At 41.4% G+C, this 25,379-nt stretch overlaps 2 protein-coding genes across 5 annotated transcripts in view; one reads left to right on the top strand and one right to left on the bottom strand.

Annotated features, from left to right (window-relative positions):
* LOC122156192 (granulocyte-macrophage colony-stimulating factor receptor subunit alpha-like) overlaps positions 1 to 16,844 on the top strand; it is a 38,393-nt gene extending 21,549 nt beyond the window's left edge. For 2 of the 4 annotated variants that reach the window (XM_042810763.1, XM_042810762.1), the window contains exons 12-22: positions 4,896 to 5,013; positions 5,236 to 5,369; positions 6,515 to 6,635; positions 8,091 to 8,220; positions 8,325 to 8,500; positions 9,227 to 9,366; positions 12,403 to 12,441; positions 13,101 to 13,230; positions 14,056 to 14,149; positions 14,724 to 14,805; positions 16,232 to 16,844. In XM_042810763.1, the coding sequence (XP_042666697.1) occupies positions 4,896 to 5,013; positions 5,236 to 5,369; positions 6,515 to 6,635; positions 8,091 to 8,220; positions 8,325 to 8,500; positions 9,227 to 9,366; positions 12,403 to 12,441; positions 13,101 to 13,230; positions 14,056 to 14,149; positions 14,724 to 14,805; positions 16,232 to 16,300 (1,233 nt within the window). In that variant the 3' untranslated portion in view covers positions 16,301 to 16,844. Of the gene's footprint in view, positions 1 to 4,895; positions 5,014 to 5,235; positions 5,370 to 6,514; positions 6,636 to 8,090; positions 8,221 to 8,324; positions 8,501 to 9,226; positions 9,367 to 12,402; positions 12,442 to 13,081; positions 13,231 to 14,055; positions 14,150 to 14,723; positions 14,806 to 16,231 lie in introns of those variants that run through there. The other 2 variants (XM_042810764.1, XM_042810765.1) reach the window with 2 other exon arrangements.
* Positions 16,845 to 18,866: 2,022 nt separating this feature from the next.
* On the bottom strand, positions 18,867 to 22,431 carry SLC25A6 (solute carrier family 25 member 6). The gene is made up of 4 exons (XM_042810766.1): positions 22,263 to 22,431; positions 20,853 to 21,339; positions 19,989 to 20,129; positions 18,867 to 19,513 (listed from the first exon to the last, which is right to left on the bottom strand). Exons 1-4 carry the CDS (start codon positions 22,371 to 22,373, stop codon positions 19,356 to 19,358), a joined length of 897 nt encoding a protein of 298 aa, XP_042666700.1. The 5' UTR covers positions 22,374 to 22,431; the 3' UTR covers positions 18,867 to 19,355.
* Positions 22,432 to 25,379: the final 2,948 nt, after the last annotated feature.

Here is a 25,379-nt window from a genome sequence, read left to right as displayed (position 1 = left end):
CATGTGCATGCCACTAAATAAAAGAAAGCTAGGACTCTTCATGACTCCAAGGTCAAGTAGCACCAGCTAGTTTATGTCCACTTAGCTTGGGTGGATAGATTAGCTTAAGAGCAGATCTGCCTTGGAGAGAGCTAAACTAAAAAGTGAGAGTGTAGGCATCGTGTTCTTGAGTTCCCTCTGTATCTCTCCTCCATGTAGCAGCATAACTACATGCTGAGAGGCCAAGACACTTGCAAAGATGGCCAGGAAAAGAGAAAAAAAGAAAAGAGAAAGGAAAAACATGAGGAAACACTACTTACACAAGCATATTTTTATTTCTGTTTGTGTGATCCTTCAGATAACACTCCTAATTGTTTTGGCATAGCTACATCTTCCTTCTGACACCTTCAAAAGTGAGATCTGTTCAGAGCAGAGAGTTTAACCGTCCGCAAATGATCAGTCTGGGAAAGGGTAGTGGTCCTAGAGGTACAAGGCTTCTTGAGATGTGATGCTGGCTTGACTTCCAGGCAGAAGGAATGAAAGAATAAAGCAAAGGGATTAGGTCTTTCTGCAGCTCCTCTATCCCTTGCTCTGAATGCAGCCCAGAGAAAATTCAGGAGACCTAGCTATTTGTTGGTGCATTCAGTTAGGGCAATGGAAAAAAAAAAAAGTACACAACAGTGATTTCTTGTGTAATGTCTTTAAAAGTCAGTCAACTGTGAAACATAAATGCACTGGGAAGCAAAATCCTTCAGTGCTCTGGTCAATGAAAAAGATCATTTCTTCTGAAGAAGAACACTTGCAGTTCCTGCTATTCCTACTGCAAGCCCAATGACATGACCAGAGCCTGGACACAACAGTGCCAGCAATCTCTACTCTAAGCAGTAGATGACTCATTTGGCAGTGCTCCTGATTAGCATTTCCACTAGAAAATACAGAGAATTAGTAATACGGACCTATGGAAAGCCTGGTAGTCATGAGAGCAAACAGAAGGAGATGACAAGAATGAAGCAAAGACAATAAAGGAAAGGTGAGCAGACATTTTAGAGAGAATAGGAAAACAAACACCCAAAAGTCAGGGTAGAATGAAGAAAAGAGCAAGAAAAGACTAAGTGACTGAACTAAGGACGTAAAATGCAGAAAAATATGGTTATAGGAAAAGAGTAGAGAATAACAGGAGGTCTTGACACTGCTGTGTACACTCCTGTGGAGATTACTGAGAGCATGGGAAAGTGAAATAACTGTTGAGACCAATACCTCATAGAACATTTCAGTACCAGTCCTCTGTATGCTTGTATTTAAGATTCTTCAGTATCACTTCCCAGCAGCTGTGGCCACATCCTCACTGTTGCAGAACAACTTAGAAAGAAAAGTCTGATTCTGAAGAGATAAGCAGGAAAGTGTCACGCTACCATGAAGATTCTATCTGCTGATGCACCAGCACAGTGTCCTATCCTGTCTCTACTTCTGGAGATTCTAACAGATTGGCCATGTTGAGCCATTTCCAGGAAGTGTGAGAAGCCCTTCAAACACATTCAAAAATCCAGCTTGCTTGGATCAGACTGGATTTTTGCTTAAACCACAAATGGAACCAATCTTAATCTGCTCTTCTGAAATGCCCAAAACAGTTAATGGAGAAAAACAGGCAATTAACAGACTATTAGCAAGTGTCCTCCCTCTTCCCCTCCCCCCTTCCCCCCCGCCATGTTCCTGTATTTAGAAATAGTCCTACAATTAGCCCTAGAAAAAGGATATCTCATGTCCTCTGAGGAATTCTTTGAAAGGGATCATTAAGGTAATACTGTTTCTTTGGGGAAAATTAGTCCGAATACCACACAAAGACTGAATAAGGTTCTGGAAGATGTTTACAGCTTATGGAACGAAATTCATAGGTTCAGAGGACCAGAAAGGCTGTGTACTGTTTATTATTAAATTGTTCCTTAAGACATAGAGTCATAGTGTCAAAAATAGCCTTAAGGGGAGAATAAGCAAAGGGGTAATAAGCAGCTGGATTCAACACAGGAACAGTGCATGAAATTATTACAAAAATTAGAATATAATTACATTGATAAACAAGTCTGATTGAAAAATAAAGGCGTTCTCAAATCAGGAGTCACCTTTCTCTGTCATTTATGAGAAATTTGTAAGTATATCCGTTAAAGATAGAAACAAAAGTTGGGAAAATCACCTAAAACATATGACTTACAAAAAGCTTGATGTAATGGTCATATCTCAAAAGTGTGAGTCTTTAACTCAGGCAAATATCTGTCTGCTAATTTTGGATTAGGTATCAGTGAAGCAGATTTAGCACTTTCCCAACTTCTAAAGTGTAATTTTTAGTCGAAGTTCAACTGTGGATCAATTTATTTGTTAGTTCAAAATTGTTACAGACATGGTCCTGTAAGGAAGCGTCAAATTTTGATTATGAAGAATACATACTCATGCTTTATGTCCACAGTAAAGTTCAACAAGTTCTGGATCCAAAAGAAATAAGGAACAAAGAAAGCGCAGTAAAAAATGCATCATGTTTAATAGTGGGATGAAGGAAACTACACGTAAGAAACGGGATTGTTTGCTACACTCAGTTCTCCGTCAAAAGGGGAAAAAGCGAGGAACCACATTAAAAAAGTAAATAAATGAATTTAATTCAGGTTAGTCAGAAACTGATAGAAATATAAAGTTTATGATGGATGCTTCTATTTGGCATGCACAGGAGAATAAAAAAGCAGCTGTATCTAAGGTTATCCATAGTCAAATGGAATGTGGTAAGGCTCATCAGAATTCCAGTATCTAGGGCACTTTTCTGAATGGAAAACTTTCCTAAGCTGGTATGTGGTCAGAAAAGGAAAGAAGAAAAGGTGATAGTAAATAATGCTGGAAGTGACAGAGTCATAGAGTCTTAGAATCATTAAGGTTGTAAAAGATTTTGAAGATCATCCATTCCATCTGTTCACCTAACAACAATATTTCTACATTAAACCATGTCCCTTAGTACAACATCTAAACATTTCTTGAACACTTTGAGGGATGGTAACAATCACTTTGCCTCTAAAAAAAGAATGAGAAGTAACTTAGGGAAATGCTTTTAAGCCATGGTTGTCCAACCTTCAGGTTTACTTTTGTTCACATATACAATATATAATATAGTTAATGTATATGTGTAACAAAACTTCATATATATATATATGAAATTAAAACATAAAAAGGAGAGCAACAAAAAAAATACAACTAGTGTGAAAATTGAGCTTGATTTTGTGAAACACAAATCAAATACATATCACAAAACTCATTAGGAATCTATCTAAAATTATTTTATATTTTTGTGAGCTTTTTGAGAAGTTGGATATTTCTTCCTCAGTGAATGAGTGATGTTATGAAGTAACACAAGTCCAAGTTTAATAAGAAATTAGAAAATTTACATAGGCACTTAGTAACAAAAAAAACAACCATATACCTCCACAGACATACATATGTGTAGGTGGGTTGAAATATTGTTGACAATCATTGCATCTTACTCACCAAGCAACACAAACACGTGTACAGTGTAATGCATGAGACATCAATTCAGCTTAATGTGTGTGAAGGGCACAAGAGGTGTAACTAGCACTGCACTGCATGTCTCTCCACAGCATTCCATTGTTGCCTACACAGTTGGCACTTGAGCTAAGCTCAATGAATTCATGAAAAATGTTATTAAAAATCACACAATAGTAATAAATCTTATAATTTTGTGGGACCATGCTACTAGCTGCCCAGGGCTGCGTGTGGCCCATGGGCTGTGGGGTGGACAAGTCTGTTTCAAACATTCTGTGAATGTTTTGCTATATGAACATTTGAAATCAGCCTCAAACTCTTTTTAAGCAAAACCGTACACTTGCCAGTGCTAAAAAAAGTAGGTCAATATTTAATTCCTGCTAAGACCTGGCAGATATTGAGATTTTTTTCCTCCTGCTTTGCGTGAACAAGTCAGAGCTCATGGTGTTTTCCATGCACAGCTAAGATACTAACAGGAAGAGAAACAAGCTTTAAACTTGGTGCTGATGCTTGGTTTGACAGCGCACTCCTGGAGAAGTGAGTCACCCACAGCCTGACAGAGCAGAAAACCAAACTGCCCACTTCTGAAAAGATGCCTTCACCAAAGAATTGAAAGCCAAACTAGATGATCATTCTGCAGCAGAAAATGGAGCACCACATAACATGGCAGTGCCACAGGCTGTTAAGGGAGGTAGTAGAGTCACCGTGCCTGTAGGTGTTCAAGAACCATGTGGATGTGGCACTGAGGGACATGATCACTGGGCATGGTGGCGGTGGATTGGGGTTGGACTTGATGATCTGAGAAGTCTTTCCAACCTTAATCCTTCATTCTATATTATCCTGGAGATGTTCAGGAAATGTATGGATGTAGCACTGAGGGGTGTGGTTAGTAAGCATTGTGGGAATGAGGCAATGGATCGAGATGATCTTAGAGGTCTTTTTCAGTCTTAACAATTCTGTGACTCTTTGATTCTCTTGTAAAATTGGCAGGGCTGTTCACAGGATCAGAAAGCAAGAACACTTAGCTTTTTGATGGTTAGGACATATCAGAAAGGATATAAAGAACAGTAATCCTAAGTCATGGTCCCTGCACTGTCAATGAATGGATGTATAGTAACGAGAGTTAGTGGCCTCTCCATCTCAAAATGCTGTCTTGCAGTAGATAATAGTATAATAGTGAACTTACTCAGATCTTTTAAAGAATAGGTGTTTACCAGAAATCCGGAAGCACAGCTCAGCTTTTCTGAAGAATATGTTCCAGGGGTGAATTAAACAGCTTTTTTTGCTCTTGTCATGAGAAAATGAAGATTTGGAGCAGAAAAAATGCACTTTGATGTAATTTTCTTTTGTTTAAATTTTTTATTTTCTTTTTGCCCCTGAAGGCTTCATTGTATCTTTACAGAAAAGAAAAGATGTTTCGCGCTCTTGGGCTCACATGCATGATTTGTTGGTGCATGATGCTATTTTGTCCTTTGCATGCTGACCTGCAGTGTATGGGGTGTAAGTATATTTTTATATAGTCCGAGGAACTCCTCATGATGAGGAATAATAATTCCTCCTAACAAAAATAATAATTCCTCCTAATAATGAGGAATTCCTCATTATTAGAGTTATTTGAAATTAAGCTGGTAATAGTGATTTTAGGCCTGAAATATACTATACTCTCTATTTAACAATAGCAGCATCATATTCTAATTTGAACTTATCCTGTAACCATTTCAGCAGGGACACAAGAATTGCCTATCTCAAACTTGACATTGAACAGGAGAAGAATGGAGCTGTCCTGGCAAAGCAGCAAGAACTTCTCCAGTTACAAGTGTACCATGGCTGCAAACTTCAAACTCAGAGAAATGAAGGTAAACATTCTGTTCATTGAGATAATTTACTGCACATTTTCTGTTTACCTCTTACAGATTTCATTTACCTTGAAAAAAAATTGCATCAGTTGGCTTTAAAATCTGTGACTGTTTGCAGTCTACATCTTGATCTATGAAAAGCTATTGCTGATGCTAGGGTGTATTTGATGTGAAAGAAGCTTCCCAAAAGAAGCACAGAAGCGAGGTTCAGTCACCCAAGAGAAAGGGAGGTGATAGCCTGAACTGCAGCTGTGCTGAAGCATGAATGGGAATGTAGCTGCTCTTTGTCTCAGGTGTGAGACAAAGAGAGATACCTGCAGAATTTAGAGGGACACAGATCCTTCAGCTGAAAAGTGAATATTCCAAATGATGTAATGGATTTTCAATGTCTCAAATTCTTCACCTATTTCTCTGTGAACAAGCCTCTAGGACACATTTTGTTATAAGCTTATGCTATCCTAACAGAAAAGTTGAGGAGATTGTTGCAGAGAGGAGGAGACAGAGAGACAGCTTATTTAGAACAGCAAAGCAGAAGCTTAATTGGAAATATGTACTGCAATAATACACCATGCTGTCACTGAAGATTTTAAATTTAATGCCATAGATATCTTTCTTAACCCCGTGGAGATCAGATGAAGATTTTTGTTTAACCAGGATCCTCTGATTTAATTTCATTTTGGTTCTCCTGTTGATTCAGCGTCTTCTCTTACGTCTTTGGGTTAATATTAGCCTTCCTTAATTGTCGTATGATGGTATAGAAATCTCTTTGTGTAGTTGTGCTTTCAATTACTCAGTTTCATTCTAGATTATCCTCAATTTGTAAAGAAGAGCATAAAACAGCCACAGGCATTTGAGGCATTGGAACAGGCTGCCCAGGGAGGTGGTGGAATCACTGTCCCTGGAGGTGTTGAAGAACCGTGTGGATGTGGCACTGAGGGATGTGGTCAGTGAGCATGGTGGGGATGGGTTGGGGTTGGGCTTGATGATGTAAGGAGTCGTTCCAAACTTGATCATTCTATGATTCTACATAAACACACTAAATTTTGGCCATTGGAGTTATTGCTGACTGGTCCTTTCAGATCCAGCACTATCTAAAACGGCAGAGGAAAATCAGAGAAGCAAAATATGTACATGTTATTTTTTAGGTGAAGAACAAATCATGCAGGTTTGAAGTAGAAGATAGTGTGCCTCTGTACAGAGGAGCAGCCTTCACCATTACAGTACCAAAGACAAACATCTCAAAAATTTGTCCATTTTTCCCTGAAGGTAATGCTTGTGGTTTTCTCCTTTTACAATCTTTTGAAGGTAAATAATACCATAGGAAACGGTTTCTTAAACAGTAGTTAAATATTATTTTTCTATTTGAAATATTTGTCTTTTTAAGTCTGTTGAAGCCATTTGTTCTCTAACTGACCATTCTGCAGTTCTGCAATAGAGGTGTTACAAAAAATGTATCAATAACTGTGTTATTCCTTTTCTTGCTAGGGCTCCAAAATGCTGTTAACTTACAGTGGTTTCAGGGTGATTCAAGTAATTGTTCTGGCAAAGACACTAGTACTTCTGCAGCCGCATGTAGCTGGGTTATTTCAGACTTGGAAAAAATGATAAGATTAAGTAGTTCATCTTTTCTTAGGGATTCCACAAAGGAGACTTTTTCACAGTGTCCTAAAAAATACAACCCAGGGCACTGCCTTTCAAATACTCCTCCCCATCTGGATCTCAGGTCCAGGCATGCAGGTTTTCCAAGGGGACTCCCATGTTTCTCAGGTGCCTTCACCTGAGGGAAGAGAAGGGAGGAGAGGAGAGGAGAGGAGAGGAGAGGAGAGGAGAGGATACTTTGGAAAGGACCCACAAAAATCAAATTCCACTCTCTGACTACTTTACGTCTAACTCTCAGCCTCTCCTCATAGGACATGCCGTTAGCCTTCTTAGCTTTGGTGCCCTCCTCTGGGCACTTCCAAGTTTGTGAAAGTCCATGTTATGTTGTGGAGCCCAGAAATGCATGCAGAGTTTGAGATGAGGCCACACCAGTGCTAAATAGAGGGGGATAATCACCTCTTTTGACCAGCTGGCCATGCTGTGTTTAATGTACCTTACAGTGCAGTTTGCCCTCTTGGCTGCCAGAGTATGCTGCTGGCACATGCTGAGATGCTGTCACCAGAACCCACAAGTCCCTCCCTGCTGAGCTGCCCTCCAGCCACTCCTTTCCCAGTCTGCGCCTGTGTCTGGCATTGCTCTGTGTCAGATGCAGCGCACAGCATTTGCCTTTACTGAACTTCATGCCAGTGATGATTGGCCAACACTCCAATGTGTCTAGACCCCCCTGCATGGCCTTTTGTCCTCCAGGAAGTCAGCAGCGCCTCACAGTTCAGTATTGTGAGCAAATCTGCTGAGGAGACTTTCCACTCCAGCTTCCAGAACATTGATATAAAAGTTGAACAGAAATGTCCCTAGAATTGAGGGACCACTGCCAATGAATGGCTGTCAGCCAGAGATAGTCCATTCACTACAACCATTTGAACTCTGCTGTTGATCCAGTACAACTCCTAGTTTAGTATGAACTTGTTTGCCTCAGGGTTGGACAACTAGTTCAAAATGATGTCATGAGGGACAGTACCAAAAGCCTTACCGAAACCCAGAAAAGTTGTCTGCTGCCATGATTCTCCAGCATGGAGCAGTCCACACGTTTTTTCCTCATAATGGACATTGCTGTGTTTGCAGGCATTAATGGGTCAGCCATTGAGAACTTCTCCTGTGTGATTTATGACATTTCCCTCATGAACTGCACTTGGCAGGCAGGCAGGAATGCTCCAGGAGATACACAATATTTTCTCTACTGGCAGAACTCGAGGTGAGTAGGTCTTCTTGAGTCTTGGGTAGTCCGAATTCTCAACACATCACTATGCCTACATTTAACTAAAACTCCTTGTTATATATCCATTATGTTACCTATAGAGATGATGACCAGACAGAATGTGAACTTTACATTAAAGATGAAAATGACAGAAACGTGGGATGTAAATTCCAAAATGTGACAATTAAAGATAAAACTACTTATTTCCTGGTAAATGGATCCCACAAAGCCTTCCTGATCCAGTTTTATGATAATTATACAAAACTATACACAATTGGTAAGTAGGCACTTTTATTATTGCTAACTCAAAAGGAAAACAAACAAACAAACAAAGCCAGGAATTTTTCTCTGAAGGAAAAAAAAGAAAGAGAATAAAACAACTGAGTGCAGCTGTTATAGGACTCAATACAGTAGTACAAACTTGATTTCAGTTAGCTGAAAAGATAGCTGAAATTAACTAAAATGAGCAAAGGCAGAGTGTCTGAAGTAACAGCTTGGGGAACAGTGTGAATAATTCCTTAGGACTGAAGAGGTGAGAAACAACTGTGAAAAATGTTCTGAGGGCAGCTTTCCTGTGGGCTTATTTCTCCACCTCAGCAATTCCAAATCTCTATGAGAACCGCAAGGACATGGTGCCTTAAACCAGAGGGAGGATTCAACTGGAAAATTAAGACTGTATTAACTAAATAAGTGAGTACCCACAAGTTTAAGTTCTGATAGAGATTTCGGGCAGGATCCAGTTGCCTAAAACCTTGCCTCTAGTGCCATTTGAAACACCTTCAGACATCCAGAAGTTTTGTAGATGTAGGTCAGATGTTCAATAGTTGTAGCATCTTAGTCTCTAGTCTTCATACTGTGTTTTACCTACTGTATTTAGCAGATAGATAACATTTCCTTCTACCATCAGCATACAGCTGAACTAGTTGCCTCAGCTTCACGTACATTTTGCTAGGAACATGTGAGTTGTAGCTGATTATTGATCGTGAATTTCATTTCATTCCAGAAAGACTCCCTCCTCCACTGAACGTCACTGCCAACTGTACTAGCAATCCAGGAGGTTGCATAATTACATGGCAACAACCCCTTCTAAGTCATGTGGAAAACGCAGACTGTTTTGAGTATGAAATAAACATACAAACTAAGGTAAAAACAATGTACTGGCTTGCATTTGGCACCATATCTAGCTAAAGAACATACAAATTTCTGTTCTCGGTTTATTGACTTCTATCTGATAAGCTGTGGCATGTTCTACTGCTCCAGTCTTGCAGCTTACACTGCTTCTGACTTTTTTTCAAACTAATATATCATAGAATAAGAGAATCGCAGATTCATAGAATGCTTTGGGTTGGAACGGACCTCTAAAATGACGTAGTTCCAACCTCCCTTCTGTGGGCTGCTACTCACTAAATCAGGCACTGGGTGAGTGGAGGTACCAGGGATACCCACATGGTGACAGAAGGTAAGACACATTCTGGAGGGGCCATCTGAGGCCAGGCAAAATACTATGCAGCAGCTGTAAGGGGCACTACAAGGCTAAGTGAAGGCAGCTCAGTAACACCCTCCTTGTCTACAGCAGACCGATGATTTCCATCCATGTCCTAGATCGAGAAAGCTCATCTGACAATGAATAATGGGGAAATACTAATCTTTATAATGCATTATACACAACAGGTTTATTTTCTGAAATGAGACATTCCTTCCAATAACATTTTCCTTTTTCATAATGCCAGCTGTCCCACTGACATTACATGTAAATGTTTCCTGGATACCATCTTTTCTGGAATCCTTACCGCAACCACTGCTGGTGATAGTGCTTGCTAATTTTTACATCTATGCATTTCATATTAAATATTTCAAAATGTTAGGGTTCTTCAGTCCACATTAATACTTTTTTTTTTCTTGTTAATTAAATTTTGATTGCACTGAATGTGTAAGTAAATATTCACAGTGATTTTGAATATGAATCACTCTGATGACAAGGTGGCGGTTGGACTCTTCTCCCAGTTGACTAGTGACAGGACAAGAGGGCATAGCACGAAGTTGTGCCAGGGGAGGTTCAGTTTGGATATTAGAAAAAATTTCTTCTCCAAAAGAGTGGTCAGCTGCTGGAATAGGCTGTCCAGGGAGGTGGTTGTGTCACTGGAGATGTTCAAGGAATGTTTAGATCAAAAAATCATGAAGCCATCAGAATGGCTTTGGGTTGGAAGGGACCCCAAGGGTCATCAATTTGCAACCCCCCTGCCATAGGCAGGGCCACCATCTTCCATGTCTAATACTAGACCAGGTTGCTCAGGGCTCCATCCAACCTTGTCATGAACACCTCCGTGGACAGAGCATCCACAACCTCTCTGGGCAGCCTGTTCTAGGACCTCATCACTCTCTCTGTAAAGGACTTCCCCCTGACAGCCAATCTAAGTCTTCCCTCCTTAAGCTTGAAACCATTCCCTCTTGTCCTTTCACTATCTACCCTAGTAAAAAAAGTTGATTCCACTCCTTTATACAAGCTCCTTTTAAATACTGGAGGGCAGCAATGAGGTCTTATCATAGCCTTCTCTTCTCCAGGCTGAACAAGCCCAGATTCCTCAGCCTGCCTTCATAGGGAAGGTGATCCAGCCCTCTGGACCCTCTCCAACAGCTCCACATCTTTCCTGTAGTAGGAGCCTGAGACCTGGACACAGTACTCCAGATGAGGTCTCATGAGGGCAGAATAGAGAAGGACAATCACCTCCTTATCCCTGCTATCCACTCCTCTTCTGATGGAGCCCCAGATACCACTGGCCTCCCTAGCTGCAAGAGCACACTGCTGGCTCATGTTCAGTTTTTCATCCATTAGAACCCCCAGGTCCTTCTCTGCAGGACTACTTTCAAGGAGTTCTTCTCCCAGTCCATGTACATATCTGGGATTACTCCAACCAAGAGCAAAACCTTGCACTTTGCTATGTTGAACCTCATTAGGTTCACACAGACCCACCTTTCAAGTTTGTCAAGGTCCCTCTGAATGGTATCCCTTCCTTATAACATGTCAATCAAACCACTCAGCTTGGTTCCATTGGCAAACTTGTGGAGGGTGCACTCAAGCTCATTATTGATGTCATTGATGAAGATGTGGAAGAGCACCAGTCCCAAGACAGACCCCTGGGGGACACTACTTGTCACTGGCCTCCACTTGGACATAGTGCTATTCACCACAACCCTCTGGTTGTGACCATCCATCCAATTCCTTATCCACTGAAAAGTCTACCCCTCAAATCCATATCTCTCCAATTTATAGATAAGTATGTGGTGTGGGACCATGTCAAAGGCCTTGCATAACTCCATGTAAATGACATCAGTCACCTTCCCTTTGTCCACCAAGGCCATTATTCCATCATAGAAGGCCACCAGATTGGGCAGGCATCACCTTCCCTAGGTAAAGCCGTGCTGTCTGTCTTGGATCATCTTCTTATCCCTCATGTGCCTTCTATGTTGTACTAAAGGACATGGTTTAGTGGGGAAATATTGGTCATAGATGGATGGTTGGAGTGGATGATCTCTGAGATCTTTTCCAACGTTAATATTTTATGTCCATCAGAGTTCAATTGGAAGGAAAATAAATCTGTGGTTCATATCAGTTTTGTGCTCTGTGTTATCAACCAATTGCAAAGTTATAGCCTCCAGAACTGCTTCTTTAGAGGATTTTTTTTTTTCTTAGATAATTCAGATATACACCGGCTGGATGGGAGTGTGCATTGTATAGAAGCACATACAGCTCACAGCCACTGACATCATTAATTTTCTTCCTTTCCTAAAATCACAGAATCACAAGATGGCCAGGTTTGGAAGGGACTTCAAGGATCATGAATCGCCAGCTCCTTTGCCACATGCAGAGCCACCAATCTCCCCATTTAATACTAACCAGGCTGCCCAGAGCCCCATCCAATCTGGCCTTGAACACCTCCAGGGATGGGGCATCCACAACCTCTCTGGGCAGCCTGTTCCAGCGCTTCACCAAAATGAAACAGAGGAAGACAAAACTCTGAATAAAGTGCTATATTTTGGGATGTTACTGGGGTTGAATCTCCATTTGTATTTCACTTTGAAATTATAAGCAAAAAACAGGGAAAAACAGAGGGAGAAATATATGATTATTTGGCAAGAAAAAAACAACAACAAAAAATTGAGTTTGTCTTTGCTTTGCAGTACAAGATCCCAGAAGAGAAAAAGGATCCTCCTGTAATCGTAAGTATTCTTATCCCAACAAATTTGTACTTTTGCCCTGTTTATCATGTAAACACTGTAATATAGAATATAGATGTCCCTGGAACTGTAGCTTTTTCATCAACATAAGAAATTAGGAATATATTTTCCCATGGCAGCATCGTGTAAGCTTTGAGATCTTCAAAACGAGTGAAACCCTTGCAAATGGGCAGTTCTCGGCCTTGCAAGCATCCTCAACTGCCTCCAGGCTTTGCATTAAGCACCACAAGGCCTGGCAATCCATTCTTGGTGTTGGATTGTCTCAAAAGCATCAATTCCATTTGACAAGAAGAGACTCTATTTGGAGAAGTCTTTGCATGATTTGCTTATCCAGTTTCAGCTTTCTGTCCTGTTTTATATTTTTTAGGATATATACTTGACAAAGAAAACAAGATATCCTTAACAGAATAAATTTAAGCACCAACAAATTCCAAAAAACATCTTTAAATTCCAAAACAGTCAATGGTAGGATGAACTAATGGGTACCAGGGTTTGAAATTTGGGGGAAAGATCATCTAACCCTTTACCTGCAAAGTCATAAAAATAAGTTGCATTTACAGAACCTGTATCAGGAAATTATAACTCAAATTTTATTAATAGTTGCCGATGGAGTGAAATACAGCTTCTAACTCTGATCGCAGGTAACTGAAAACAAATACGAATTCAAAAGTTACAAAGGAAAAAAAAGCATTCTGAAAATCAGAGCACGTGGAAAAAGAAGATGTTCTGTAAACAGAAAGTGGGGGGAATGGAGTAACCCTATGGAGTTCGGTAAGACTGAAATATTCTTGTAATCTAGGATGGGTTTGGGGATTTTTTCTGTATTAATGTGTTTGCAAACTCTTCTCTCTCACACTCATGGATAAGAATAAAACCTTAATTCTCATTCGGTGACATGGAAAGAGCAGGATAGAAATTATTAATGTTGATGAAGTGCTCAAATCCTATGGCAACAGATGCTGGAAGCCCATGAGTAACTGTGCTTCTGATGGCAGCTGTGACTGAGACAGCAGCTGTGACTGAAACAGCAGGAGCACAGAAAGCAGCTGAGGTGTACCCAAACTGTTTTCCGTCAGAAGTTCTGAAAGTCCCCTTAAATCTTCAAATTCATAGAATCACAGAATGGTCTGAGTTGAAAAGAACCACAGTGATCATGTAGTTTCAACCCCCTGCTATGTGCAGGGTTGCCAACCACCAGACCAGGCTGCCCAGAGCCACATCCAGCCTGGCCTTGAATGCTTCCAGGGATGGGGCATCCACAGCCTCCTTAGGCAACCTGTTCAGTGCTTCAGTGCGTGCTCAAATTCCTCTCCTTCCTTCTGAATCTTCCTACTCCCTGCTTCTTTGACATTCCTTTAACAGTCCCACCTATATCCCGACTTTTCATTCTGGTTCTCCTCACTGTCCGGATTTTTTATTTTTCTCTGCACTTTAAATGTTCAGAATGTTCCAAGGTACATTAAATACATCTGAACTTTTGATCAAAGATCTGTAAGATACCAAATGGAAATCCTTTGGATGACTCAAGAAGTTCAGGTGTAATCGGAGCTAACACTTTCTGGCAGACCACTGACATTTCTCTCTGATATGTTTCAGGTGAAGAGAAAGATTATTTTATTTATGTGATTTTAGTTCTGATAGCACTCGGAACAATCCTAGTGACGCTGCTCCATTACTGCCTTTGCAAGAGGTAAACCAACCTTCTTAACATAGGAATTATGATGAAACATCCCTCCTACCTGCACAACCTTGAAGAATCTCATCAATCTATCTGATCAATGTAATTCAAGATCACCAGCAGTATGGTTTTGGATGGCAGTATGGCACACTATGGGGGGACAAATTGTTAGACTTAGTGAATCGTTCCACCAGATCCTAAAGAAAAACATTTTTTGTCTTTATTTCAAAGCATTTCACAGTATTTTAAAATCACTGACTTCACACAGCACCAGACAACAGGGAATTGAGACAGATGAATGCGTCCTTACTTTGATCAAACTTCTTTAGTGGTAGAGGATATTTGTGTCAAGTGGGTTATTTTAAGTCTTGTTTAATAAATCATTTACTGTAGCTTCAGTCACAAAGTAAGCTGAGTTACCCAATGGAGCAGTGTAAAAACAGTTAATCCTCAGTCAACATTCAAAGCCTTTTCCTTCTTCTCACTTAGCGATCTATTAGGCATTAAATCGCACTCTTAAGGTTCAACACAAAATTTACTGTTGTGCCACTAGCATTTTATTTACCATCCCATTTTCTATCCAAAGGTATTGCAGTTCAAAAAGAATATTTCCTCCTATCCCACAACCAAGAAGCAAATTTGATATGCCAGCTGAGGAAGATATCCAGGTATGTACATCTGTTCAATCATATTGGCTAACTGTAACCTACCATAAGCTGCAGGCATGAAGAAATGCTGTGTAAATATGAGACCCATATCAGGTCCATTAAAAACTGATTTGGCCCTTTGCAAAGTTTGTGTCCTACATGACTGCTGAGTATAGCAGTTATCTTCTGTATATTCACAACCATATTTTACAATTAAAAATGATTGAGACTGGTAATTTTTGGAGAAGAGAATGCTCTGGGGAGACCTCATTGTGGCTTTCCAATACTTGAAAGGAGACAATGAACAGGAGGGGGAATGACTGTCTACTTGGGTGGATAGCGATAGGACAAGGGGAAATGCCTTTAAACTAAGACAGTGGAGGTTTAGGTTAGGCATTAGGAGGATGTTTTTCACAGAGATTAATGACACACTGGAACAGGCTGCCCAAGGAGGCTGTGGATGCCCCATCTCTGGAGGCATTCAAGGCCAGGCTGGATGTGGCTCTGGGCAGCCTGGTCGGGTGGTTGGCAACCCTGCACATAGCAGGGGGTTGAAACTAGGTGATCATTGTGGTCCTTTTCAACCCAGGCCATTCTGTGTTTCTATGATTCTATGATGCACAAAGCAGGTGGATGTGGTTCTTGAACTGTTGCATGGGCACAGTTGCAGGCAGCAGCTAACCAGCAATAACTGCCAGAGTTCAAGATAACTTCAATTTCACAAACACCGAGGCTGTGAAGATCATTTTCAGCTCTCTTACCTGTCTGACTCTCCTTTGTCTAATTTAGTCTTAAAAATGAATTTTATCTCCTTTCTCAGACACAATTTATACTTGACTATTGTAATTCTTCAAAATGGATCAAGTTCGAATGTGTTATCCAAGGAGTTTCTTCCCTGAATAACAGGGCTATCTCTTCCTACTACTTAAATCCAACACATTTATGAACTATCTTGAACTATACACATCCCTTTGCTGATTCTGCTTTCTGAAGCTTACATTTCATCATCTTGTCCCCACTTGCTCTCACGACCTTTCACATTTACTGTTTGTCCCGTTTCTCAAGAACTTATTCCTGATCGCTGAAAGATCTCATGATTTATAACCCTAAATGCACTGTACTGAGTTCACAGTTGCTTCTTTAAAGCTTATGTTAAAAATACCACCTGCTTTCCTTTTCAGATTTGGGTCAGATCCTACCAACCAACTCAGTTCATTAGAGAATTTGTATTCCTACAATCATCCCACTTTATTTCAGTGTTCTTCCTTTAATTTTTGGTCATCTTGCCCATCCCTTTCTTTGCAAACATTTCTTACGTATCAAAATAGCAAGACCAGGGTGCCTTCGGAACTGTGTATGTAATATTTTTTAATGCTCTCTGTGAACACCAACAAGTAACCTGTAGTTTATCGTATGTTAATGGCTATTCTTTCTCCCCTCTTCTCAGACAGAGAATGCGCTTCTATCTCAAATAAGTTGTACTGAGGAAATAACTGTGATTGAGGAGATGACCTAATCTTCCAGAAAGAAAAGATTTGGATGCAACACAAAAATTACACAACCTCCTAATAATTTCCAATTATTTACGGTGTTCTTCACAGCATGGACTAGAAATGAGTATCACCTATGAAACCATTTCACCACATTAAAAAAACAAAACAAAAAAACACACACAAAAATGCTTCTTTTCCCTTTGTTCAGAAGCAATGCCTGGCAACCAAGCTCCTCCAAAAACACGTGCTATGAAGATTTGCTTGAAAGTTGCTGAGGTTCTCTTCACCATCTAAGACAAAGCCTTTCATCAACAATATAGCAGAAACGAGGTATAATTTCTTCTGTTCGTTGCTGGAGAAATTATTTCCTGAATTAAGAGTAGTGCTACAGGAAATCAAAATGCTATTTCCCCAACTTAACATTTTATATATATACTCCCAAGAATTCTCTGGAGCAGAAAGTAGCTAAAAGTTGCCCTTCTACCTTGTAACTCTGATACCAAACAAAATATTCAGTGAACTTTATGGCAAAATAAATAAATAAATAAATAAATAAATAAAATAAAATAAAATCTTGCTAAAAATAACTAAGATGGGCTGCCAGTCAGTCGTGTAATGAGCTCAGCATCTCCAACAGCAATGTGAATCTCTGCAATACCAATAAGAACTTCAGTGGCACAGCTACAGACTTCAATAAATCCAGCGTAACAATCACAAGATTTGGAATCAAATCTGTAAAACTAGGTTTTAAATAGTTCATCACACCAGTCTACGTCCTACCAAGTGTGCAGATCTTGTTTCCAAATCTATTGAAAATATAGTATTTTCTGTTAAACAAATTCAAAATCTTTTCCTGCTGAAAATATTTTCCAAAAGATCCACATTTCCCCAATTAAGTGCTTCAATAAGGCAGAAAACAAATGCTTTTTTTAAAAGTCTCATTTATTGTTTGCCTCTTATGTTCCCACACTGCATAATCACATTGCAAAATGCTGCTGGATGACTAAGGGAACCAACATACTAGAAAAATAAACACCAAGCAGTACATGCTGTAAAGCACAGCAGAGGTAAGTTGCATTTCCACTTAAATAACAACCCACACTTGCATTGATTTATTTGCTTGCTTCTCCTGATTAACACCTAATTTTGTTGGAGGAGGGGCGGTGGACAAAAAAAGAAATCTGCCCTTTTCAAGGGCTGCTAGTTAATTGTCATGCTTGCTTCTTCCTCACAAAGTTCGGCCACCATGCACTCACAGTAAGGTTATGTGAGGGACTCTATCGTTATATACCTACCTTTTAAGCCACTGATGTAGAAAATAAACCTATGAAATATATCTATATAGGCAGATTATTCCTCTGTCCCTTCAGATCAATAGAATTACAATTGAAACAGCAGCTTAATTGGAAACTTCAGCATCAAGTGACCTGTCCACACCACGAGAGAGCTACCATTACCAAACAGGGTTAAAAACAAACAAACAAAAAAAACCCACTTGCAGTATGTACATAAAATTTGCCATTAGCCTGTGTACAAAGTAGTTGTGTAATGTACTTACATTCATAGAAAGATGCTAAAAGCAGTGCTTGTGCCATGGAACATCACATTGGTACAAACTACCAGCCAAAGCCATGTTGCAAATTTAAATATTGTCTTGAATAGCAACCTCAGAAGGCACACAAAAAAACCTGATAGCTCAGTCAGCCTTCAGTGACTCATTACAATGACATTTTCACAAATACAGGAGAGTTGTAAGAATGTACTGAAAGATGAACACCTTGTTCTCATTTACTGGTCCCCCATCACATCTTTGCAGATTACAAAGTACAAAAGTAAGATTATGTACATATAAAGAGCACAGATTTAGTTTCTCATTTCTGCTTTTTGAGATGTTTTTAGTCTTCAAGCGACCCTTAAAATTGGACATTCAGTCAATATTGAAGGCTGACTTACTTTTACCTTTATTTTACAGCCACACAGAACCACGCATATTCCGTTACATACCCATATCGACTTCACCTTTCAGAATGAATTTCAGATTAAATTCTTTTTTTCAAAGCTACTTCTAGCCACTTCTAGAGATAAAAGCTTAAGTGGCATAATCAACACTTCCAAATAGCAGCAACAATACTCATTCAGAGGTTAAAAGCATTTAACCAGGTTCCTGGTTTTTTGCATGAACATCATGTGTTGCTTCCTATATTGATTTAAAAAAATAGATTCCATTTTAAGACTTTTGCCAGGAGCAAAAAGCATTCATTACTTTTTGATTGCGCTTGGAACTTTGGGTAATTTAAGTACAACAGAAAAACCCTCGTTTTACATCACATGCAAAGCTGCAAATCAATTTCTAACAATCATGCTGAAAGCCACTTGCAGCAGCCCATCATACACTATTAGGCACAAAGAAGGGGAGTGGTTTCTATAAGTACAACCCATGCTTTTTTCCCTCAAGGTTCTCACATTCAGGTTTTCCTAAAACAAAAAATCAAACATCCTGTTACAGTGCAGCGTAAGTGTATCAGAGGAACCATTATCTGAAACAAGTTTTCAAAGAAACGACGCTTTCCCAAAGCTTTGATGTAATAATTTCAACACAGACAGAATAAGTATGTTTATTGTTTTACAGCAGAATGCCCCAATTTAAGAACATAATTGCTAGATGTTCAGCTGTGCAAAATGGTACATAGTGCTTCAGTACAAGTGGAAAAGAACATGATTTGTTAGCAAGTATTTTCAAATACAATTTTATGGTCCTAAAAGATAGGACTTGAAACTGAGGACTGATCCACAGGCATACTTTCTGCCTAAATTGGACCCAGCTACTTTGGACCCAGAACCACTGTCACTGATTTTTCATCTCTGAAAAAATCATCACACTGAACTGCCAGATTCAGTGTCTTCATGCAGGTTACCGTGAAATGGATCAGTCCTCTATGTCAGTTTCCAGCCCTATCTACAAGTATCAGCTGGCTCCGATAAATAAAACTCACAGGAATTTCTTGAAGGTCAATGGTCCATAATGGTAGTTAATCTACATGATCTGCTCAACTTGATTTCCAATTTTAGTTAGGCTGTTTAAATGACTTTCTTGAATTCATCATACAGCACGAGCACGAAAGCACCCCCCATGCCTCTGAGAACATTAGACCATGCACCCTTGAAGAACGCCTTTCCTCCCTCATCCCTTGCAATCTTCCGCCAGCAGTCAATCGTTCCAGAGTACATGATATCAGCTGTAGAGAAAGAGCAAAGAGGGGTTTTTTAACTTCTGTATTTCAGGTGACTCTAAAAATAGCTGTTCTGCTTCCCACAGTATGCCCCATATCTCGCTTTAACGCACTACCAGTTCAGGCAACAGAAAAAAAATCTTCCTGCTTGCCTACCTAGTTATTAAAAGTTATGCCATAAAATAAGAGTGTTAATTGCTCTTATGACAATTACACTGTCAACTACTTGCTTACACTTAGTTTGTCAACACAAACAACCAATCCATTTACCCAATTTATTAACCCCCCCCCCCCCCCCCCAAAAAAAAAACCAACCTCATCATAGTTCTTCACAAACACAAGTCAGAAGCCTTATACTACTTGAATTGCCTCCTACTACTAGAACATACGAACAGTTGAATCAGATTTACATGGTAAGAAATCATAAGCACTAAGGGATCACCATTAGCAGCACTTAAATATTGATATGGTAACAGCCTACCTCCTTTGCGTCCTGACTGCATCATCATCCTACGCCGCACTGTGTCAAAAGGATAGGAAACCACACCAGCCACAGCAGTCACTGTCTGTGCAATCATCCAGCTGATAACAATGTGAGTATTTCTGGGATCTGGCAGCATGCCTGCAAAAAAGAAGCTCATTAGCTTTTTAGCTTGCAAATGCTCCTTCAGTTCACAGCACAACAGCTACTTTACCACAAAAAACTACCATGAAGCACTGTAAAGCAATGCTTTAAGCTGCAACAAGACACTTAAAACACATTAAGCATACTGAAGCAACAGAGAAATAAATAAGGAAACACACAGCATTTCCTTGTCAGTAATCAAAATGTGTAACATTTAGGTACCAAGATCCTTTCAGACAAGTGTTCTAATTATTCTCAACTTATCTATATGAGTAAACATCATCAAATACATCAGTACCTACAGTTCAGAGATCAATTAACTCTACATCCAGAAGCCAAGCTTAACAAACAAATGCTTTACAGAAGAACAGCTCAAATTCTGATAAATACATTTGAATTGTTCTAACAGAACTACAAATACTCAGCAAGAAATCACAAACTTTGAGTATTTGCATACTGTCACCAAAACACATTACTTCCATTAGGAAAAAGTGCCGTGTTCTAAAGGCAAGCGTAACAGGAAAATTCTAAAGCAGCCTGATCCATCAATGCATGCTGAAACTTTGCCTTTGAAGTGTTGCTCTCCGTGCAATGTCACCCCTCTTCCACCACACTTACATAAGTATATAAGTCAAAAACAGAAAACAGCACAGAAAAACCGGCAGAAGCAGGCAACACAGTTCTACAAACAAGTTTATCAATACCCTCCTGAAACTTTACCTTTTGCTGTATCATAGATTCCAAAGTAGGCAGCTCTATAGATGATGATGCCCTGGACAGAGACATTGAACCCTTGATACAAGCCACGCAGACCATCAGACTTGGTAATTTTGACTAAACAGTCCCCGAGACCAGAGAATTCTCTGTCTGCACCAGCTTTGCCGACATCAGCTGCCAAACGGGTTCTTGCAAAATCCAAGGGGTAGACAAAGCAGAGGGAAGTGGCTCCAGCTGCACCACCAGAAGCCAGGTTGCCAGCAAAATATCTCCAGAACTGAGTGTGCTTGTCTACTCCTCCTAGGAACACCTGCTTATACTTATCCTTGAAGGCAAAGTTGAGAGCTTGGGTCGGGAAGTATCTGATGACATTTGCCAAATTTCCTCGCCAGAAGGACAGCACTCCTTGTTCCTTTGGGATGCGCACTACACAATCGATGATACCCTTGTACTGCTTATCAGCAGCAATTTGCTTACTTGCATGTTGCACCTGTGAATAAAAACATGCATTTCATAGAATCACAGAATGGCTCATGTTGGAAATGATCCTAAAGACCCTCTGGCTCCAACCCCTCAGCAATGGGCAGCACTGCTCTCCAATATGCTTTTGGCTCTATGCCTCAGCCTGCCCTCACTGCAACTGGGCCTGAGTCTGCTCTCAGCATTATGCAGAGAGCTGGTGGCCTGACGGCCTACAGAGATAAGGCCATCACAGCAGTAAGCCTGCTGTAATAGAAAAAACTCAATGCTCTGGGTCACTGTGAGCCTTAAGACTACGACTTATTGTTTGTTTGTAACTTGGTATAGACAAAACGCTGAACAAACTCAGAAATTAAAACCTTATCTTACACACAGACAAAAGGGGTTGCATACAGAGCCTCCAGATAAGATTGAACTGCACACAGAAGATTATCTAGCCCAAAACAACCCTAAGAACTAGCGAAGCTCTGCACAACCCTAAGAACCAGCGAAAAGTCCAAAACGCCTCTCCAGCTCTCCCGCAGCTCAGGACCAGGCCCGTTACGAAGGTCACCTTGGGGCGCGGGGTCAGCCCGGGCCGCTCTCGCAGGCCCCGCCCTGCCGCCGGCTCCACGTGAAGGTCACCAAGATGGCGGCGCGCATGCGTGCTCCCGTCCCGCGCGAGGAAGTGACACCGAGAACCGCCCCCCCGGCCGCGCCCCGCCCCCGCCGCGCCCCGCATAGCGGAACCGGCTTCCCCGCCGCGCCGCGCGCCCCCCGCCCACGTGACCTCACTAACCGCCCCCTCGCGCGCGCGGCCTTTGTTCTGCGCGCGCGGCTGCCGCCCGCTGTCCCCTCAACTCGTACCCTCCGCGTCTCCTCAGGCCCTCAGGGCGGCCGCCGGCGAAGGTCACGGCCACCCTTTCTCCTCCCGGGCCCGGCCGCGCCGCTCACCTGCAGCAGGAGCTTGACCCGCTCGATGGGCGCTACCGCCGTCTTGCTGATGGCGGCGGCGACGCCGCCGGCCAGGAAGTCCTTGAGGAAGGAGATGGCCTGGTCCGCCATGTTCACTCCGCAACCGCCAGGGAAGAAACGCCGCCACTGCTCGGGCAGAAAGGGCGGGCCCGCCGCCGCGCAACAGCTAAATGCCGGGCCCCGCCGGCCCCACCCCCCAGCTCCTGATTGGTCGCGCCGCCTCGGGGGCGGGGCCTCGCCGCCGGGTGGGCGGGGCCGAGTTGCGTCGGGGCGGTGGTTGCGGTCGTTGCCGTGCCCCTCCGGCGCCAGTGTTACGGCGCCGCGTCGCAGCGCCCGTGTCGCGCGGCAGCCTCGGCCGGAAGGCGCCGTCGGAGCCTTTGTGAAGGGCGAGAGGCCGCGCCTCTTCCCGGCCCGGGGAGCGGCACGGTGCCCGGGGAGGGGTGCTGCGGGACGCCATCGGCGTCAAAGAGCTTAAGCCTTGGCTTCTGGCAGGGAGAATGGGAACGTGCAGTCCTCCGCTCAGTGCTCGACCTCCGGTGATGTGCGAAGCCCTTCCGCAGGCTGACAGCTGTCAGCGCGGCTTCGGCCCTACGGACGCACCGTCCGTCGGCAATTTCTGGCAGTGTTACGTGTGCTCATCTCATAGCCGAACTGGTGTCTGAAACTGTGCTAGCTGCCGGGCATGAGTTCCCTTGCGTCTCTTGTAATTGCTTTCACTTTTAATGGATGCTTCCTGCAAACGTAAATAAAGCCAGGCTTTCTTCTAAACAGATGACTACTCAATTACTAAACCACAGAGAGCAGCAATGCATGTGTCCAAAACCAGCTCACACGCACACACGTTGTGCAGGAGGTCAAAAAGAGCAACTCAGGCCAGGTGTTGTGAGAACAGAACGTGCCTGGCGTACTTCCACTTCATGGACTGTCACATGTCATTGCACATTTTATTGCATGTAGAAAGATGAAATAATCGTATGCTGCCTTATATTCTGATCCAGGATAGGGAGGTAGAGAAAAGACTCCCCTGCTGACTGACAGAAGGTCACACACAAGCTGTGTGACAGGACCGCAGTCTGGATATGCGTAATGAAAGGCCATGGTGCGTGTTCTCAGGCACACGTGGCTTAAAAAGCTGTTCTTCTTTGAAGGAAAAAAAGCCTCATAAGTAAATATTAATTCTCTCACAGCGCAATACCCTGTGTGTAATTCTCTAGGCTGGCACTTTCTTCTCTATGAAGTTTTCTATTGATTAATAGAGAACTTTGTGCTTTAGGTGGTGTTGGTTTGCAAAATGAAAGTAAAATGCATCTGATACGTAACCATTCAGTCAGTAGTTGTCCTATGCTGTTCTGTTCACCTTGGGACCTCAGATGCATCTGACTGGGGCAGATCTCATTTTTTCTTTAGCACCATTCATTTTCCGCTGCCTCTGTACTGCTTTGTTGTTGTTTTTTTTTTCCTGTTCTTTATCTAATGTCATATTCTATCCACTTTTTTTAAGAGCTCACAAATTAAGTAGGGCTAAAATGAAGGAGGATGTTCTTAAACTAAACAAAGCACCCCCATACCTCACCTCCAACCTCCAATTGCAGATTAGATGAGCCCCCCCCCCCAAAAAAAAAAACAAGCAAACAAAAAAAGTGAAACTTTTATGTAAACACCTTTCCCAGAAACCCCACAGAACGCCAAGGAGTCTTTTCTAATGCTCCTGAGAAGCTTCTGCTTTAGTTCTTCCAAGCTTGACTTCACCATTATGATAGTGCTGTTTCCTGACTTTGTTACATAGTTAATGCTTACCTGCTAACAAAGTGCATGCCTAATGAGTTCTATAAAATAGCAGCGAGATAAGCAGCAGTCACATGCATCCCAGGTAACGTCAAACACCTTTACTTATCTGTGACTTACAGCATTACATGAATCATCTGGTGCAGAAGCTTCTGATTGTTTGGTTATGTAGCAACTGACAAGACTAGAGCAAGATCCCATCTCCTAGCACAAATGTTTTGAGTGAATTCCAAATATCCTTGCCCATTATGCCTACAAATTATCAGTACATAATCCATGGTCCCCAAAAGCAAAAAGCCAAGGGAAGTCACTGAAAGCAAGAGGGCTTCTTTGTCCTCTTCAGCAGAGATACCTAAGCAAGTGAAAACGGAGGAAGACTGGTTTCTGCTTTAGTGCAGCATTCTTCTGGTCATTCTGAATACTCCTCAGCACAATTAGATACGATGTATTCTTGCAGAGGGTCTTTTTTGTTTTGTTTTTTTTTTTTGTTTTTTAAGTTATCTCATTGACTGAAAATGTTTTTTAATTAGAAAGTAGTTCTCCTTGATCTTTTGTTAATGGCAAGCTTTACTGATTTGCTCTCACAGGTAGAAGACTGTGCCACAACCAGCAAGTTTAGGTGTGGGAAGAGAGGGTAACCCACTAGTGATAAATTCAGTTTCACCAAGGCAATTCTAAGTTTTATCACAGATTTCCATATACAATGAATGATGAAACATTTGTATATTAATGAACACTTGGTATCATGTCTCTTCCAACACATCTTTGTAAATGAATGTAGCCAGAAGAACTGTGTGTTTCTTTCCTTAGGCAAATTATTTCCATAGCCCCCAACATGATGCAAGTAGCTCAGTGGAGAAAACATGAGCCTGTAGCTAACAACTACAGCAATGTGACCATTCTGACTGAGTTACTAAGAAGACAGGCCCTACAGTCAAGCAGCACTGTAATCAAGGAGAAAGGACAAGAGAAGGCAGTCTGGGAAATAGTTCTGGACGTGTAAAAGGGCAGAAGAGTTATGGTAGGGACAGGTAGCAGCTCTAGCATTTCAAGCTAAACCTTGTCTCTATATATGCAATAAGCCCAGCTGTTTGAAATCCTGCTGTGCCCAGATAGTTTCTAACTGTATAAACAGCAGACAGCTGTGAAACAACGAGGAAAAGAGGTGAGCAAAAAGGGAGAAACTACTCCAGACTGTATTTGGAACATTTCCTTTTAGTCAAACAGTAGGCTGTGAAATAGGAGACAGTGAATAGCAGAAGATATATACTTAAAAAAAAAAAAAAAAAAAAAAAAAAAAAAAAAAAAAAA

Source organism: Centrocercus urophasianus, unplaced genomic scaffold (genome assembly GCF_019232065.1).
Source record: "Centrocercus urophasianus isolate 14NV4802_14NV808 unplaced genomic scaffold, USGS_Curo_1.0 seq_12, whole genome shotgun sequence".
Lineage (NCBI taxonomy): Eukaryota > Metazoa > Chordata > Aves > Galliformes > Phasianidae > Centrocercus > Centrocercus urophasianus.
This window is presented reverse-complemented; position numbering and strand designations above follow the sequence as displayed.

Bases quoted from the DNA above. Each gene is read 5' to 3' on its own strand.
- SLC25A6 (XM_042810766.1), bottom strand. From the start codon at position 22,373: ATGGCGGACCAGGCCATCTCCTTCCTCAAGGACTTCCTGGCCGGCGGC. The intron at 20,130-20,852 runs GTAAAGTTTCAG...TCTTTTTTGCAG, and splicing joins AATCTATGATACAGCAAAAG to GCATGCTGCCAGATCCCAGA. The intron at 19,514-19,988 runs GTAGGCTGTTAC...CTTTCTCTACAG, and splicing joins GCAGTCAGGACGCAAAGGAG to CTGATATCATGTACTCTGGA.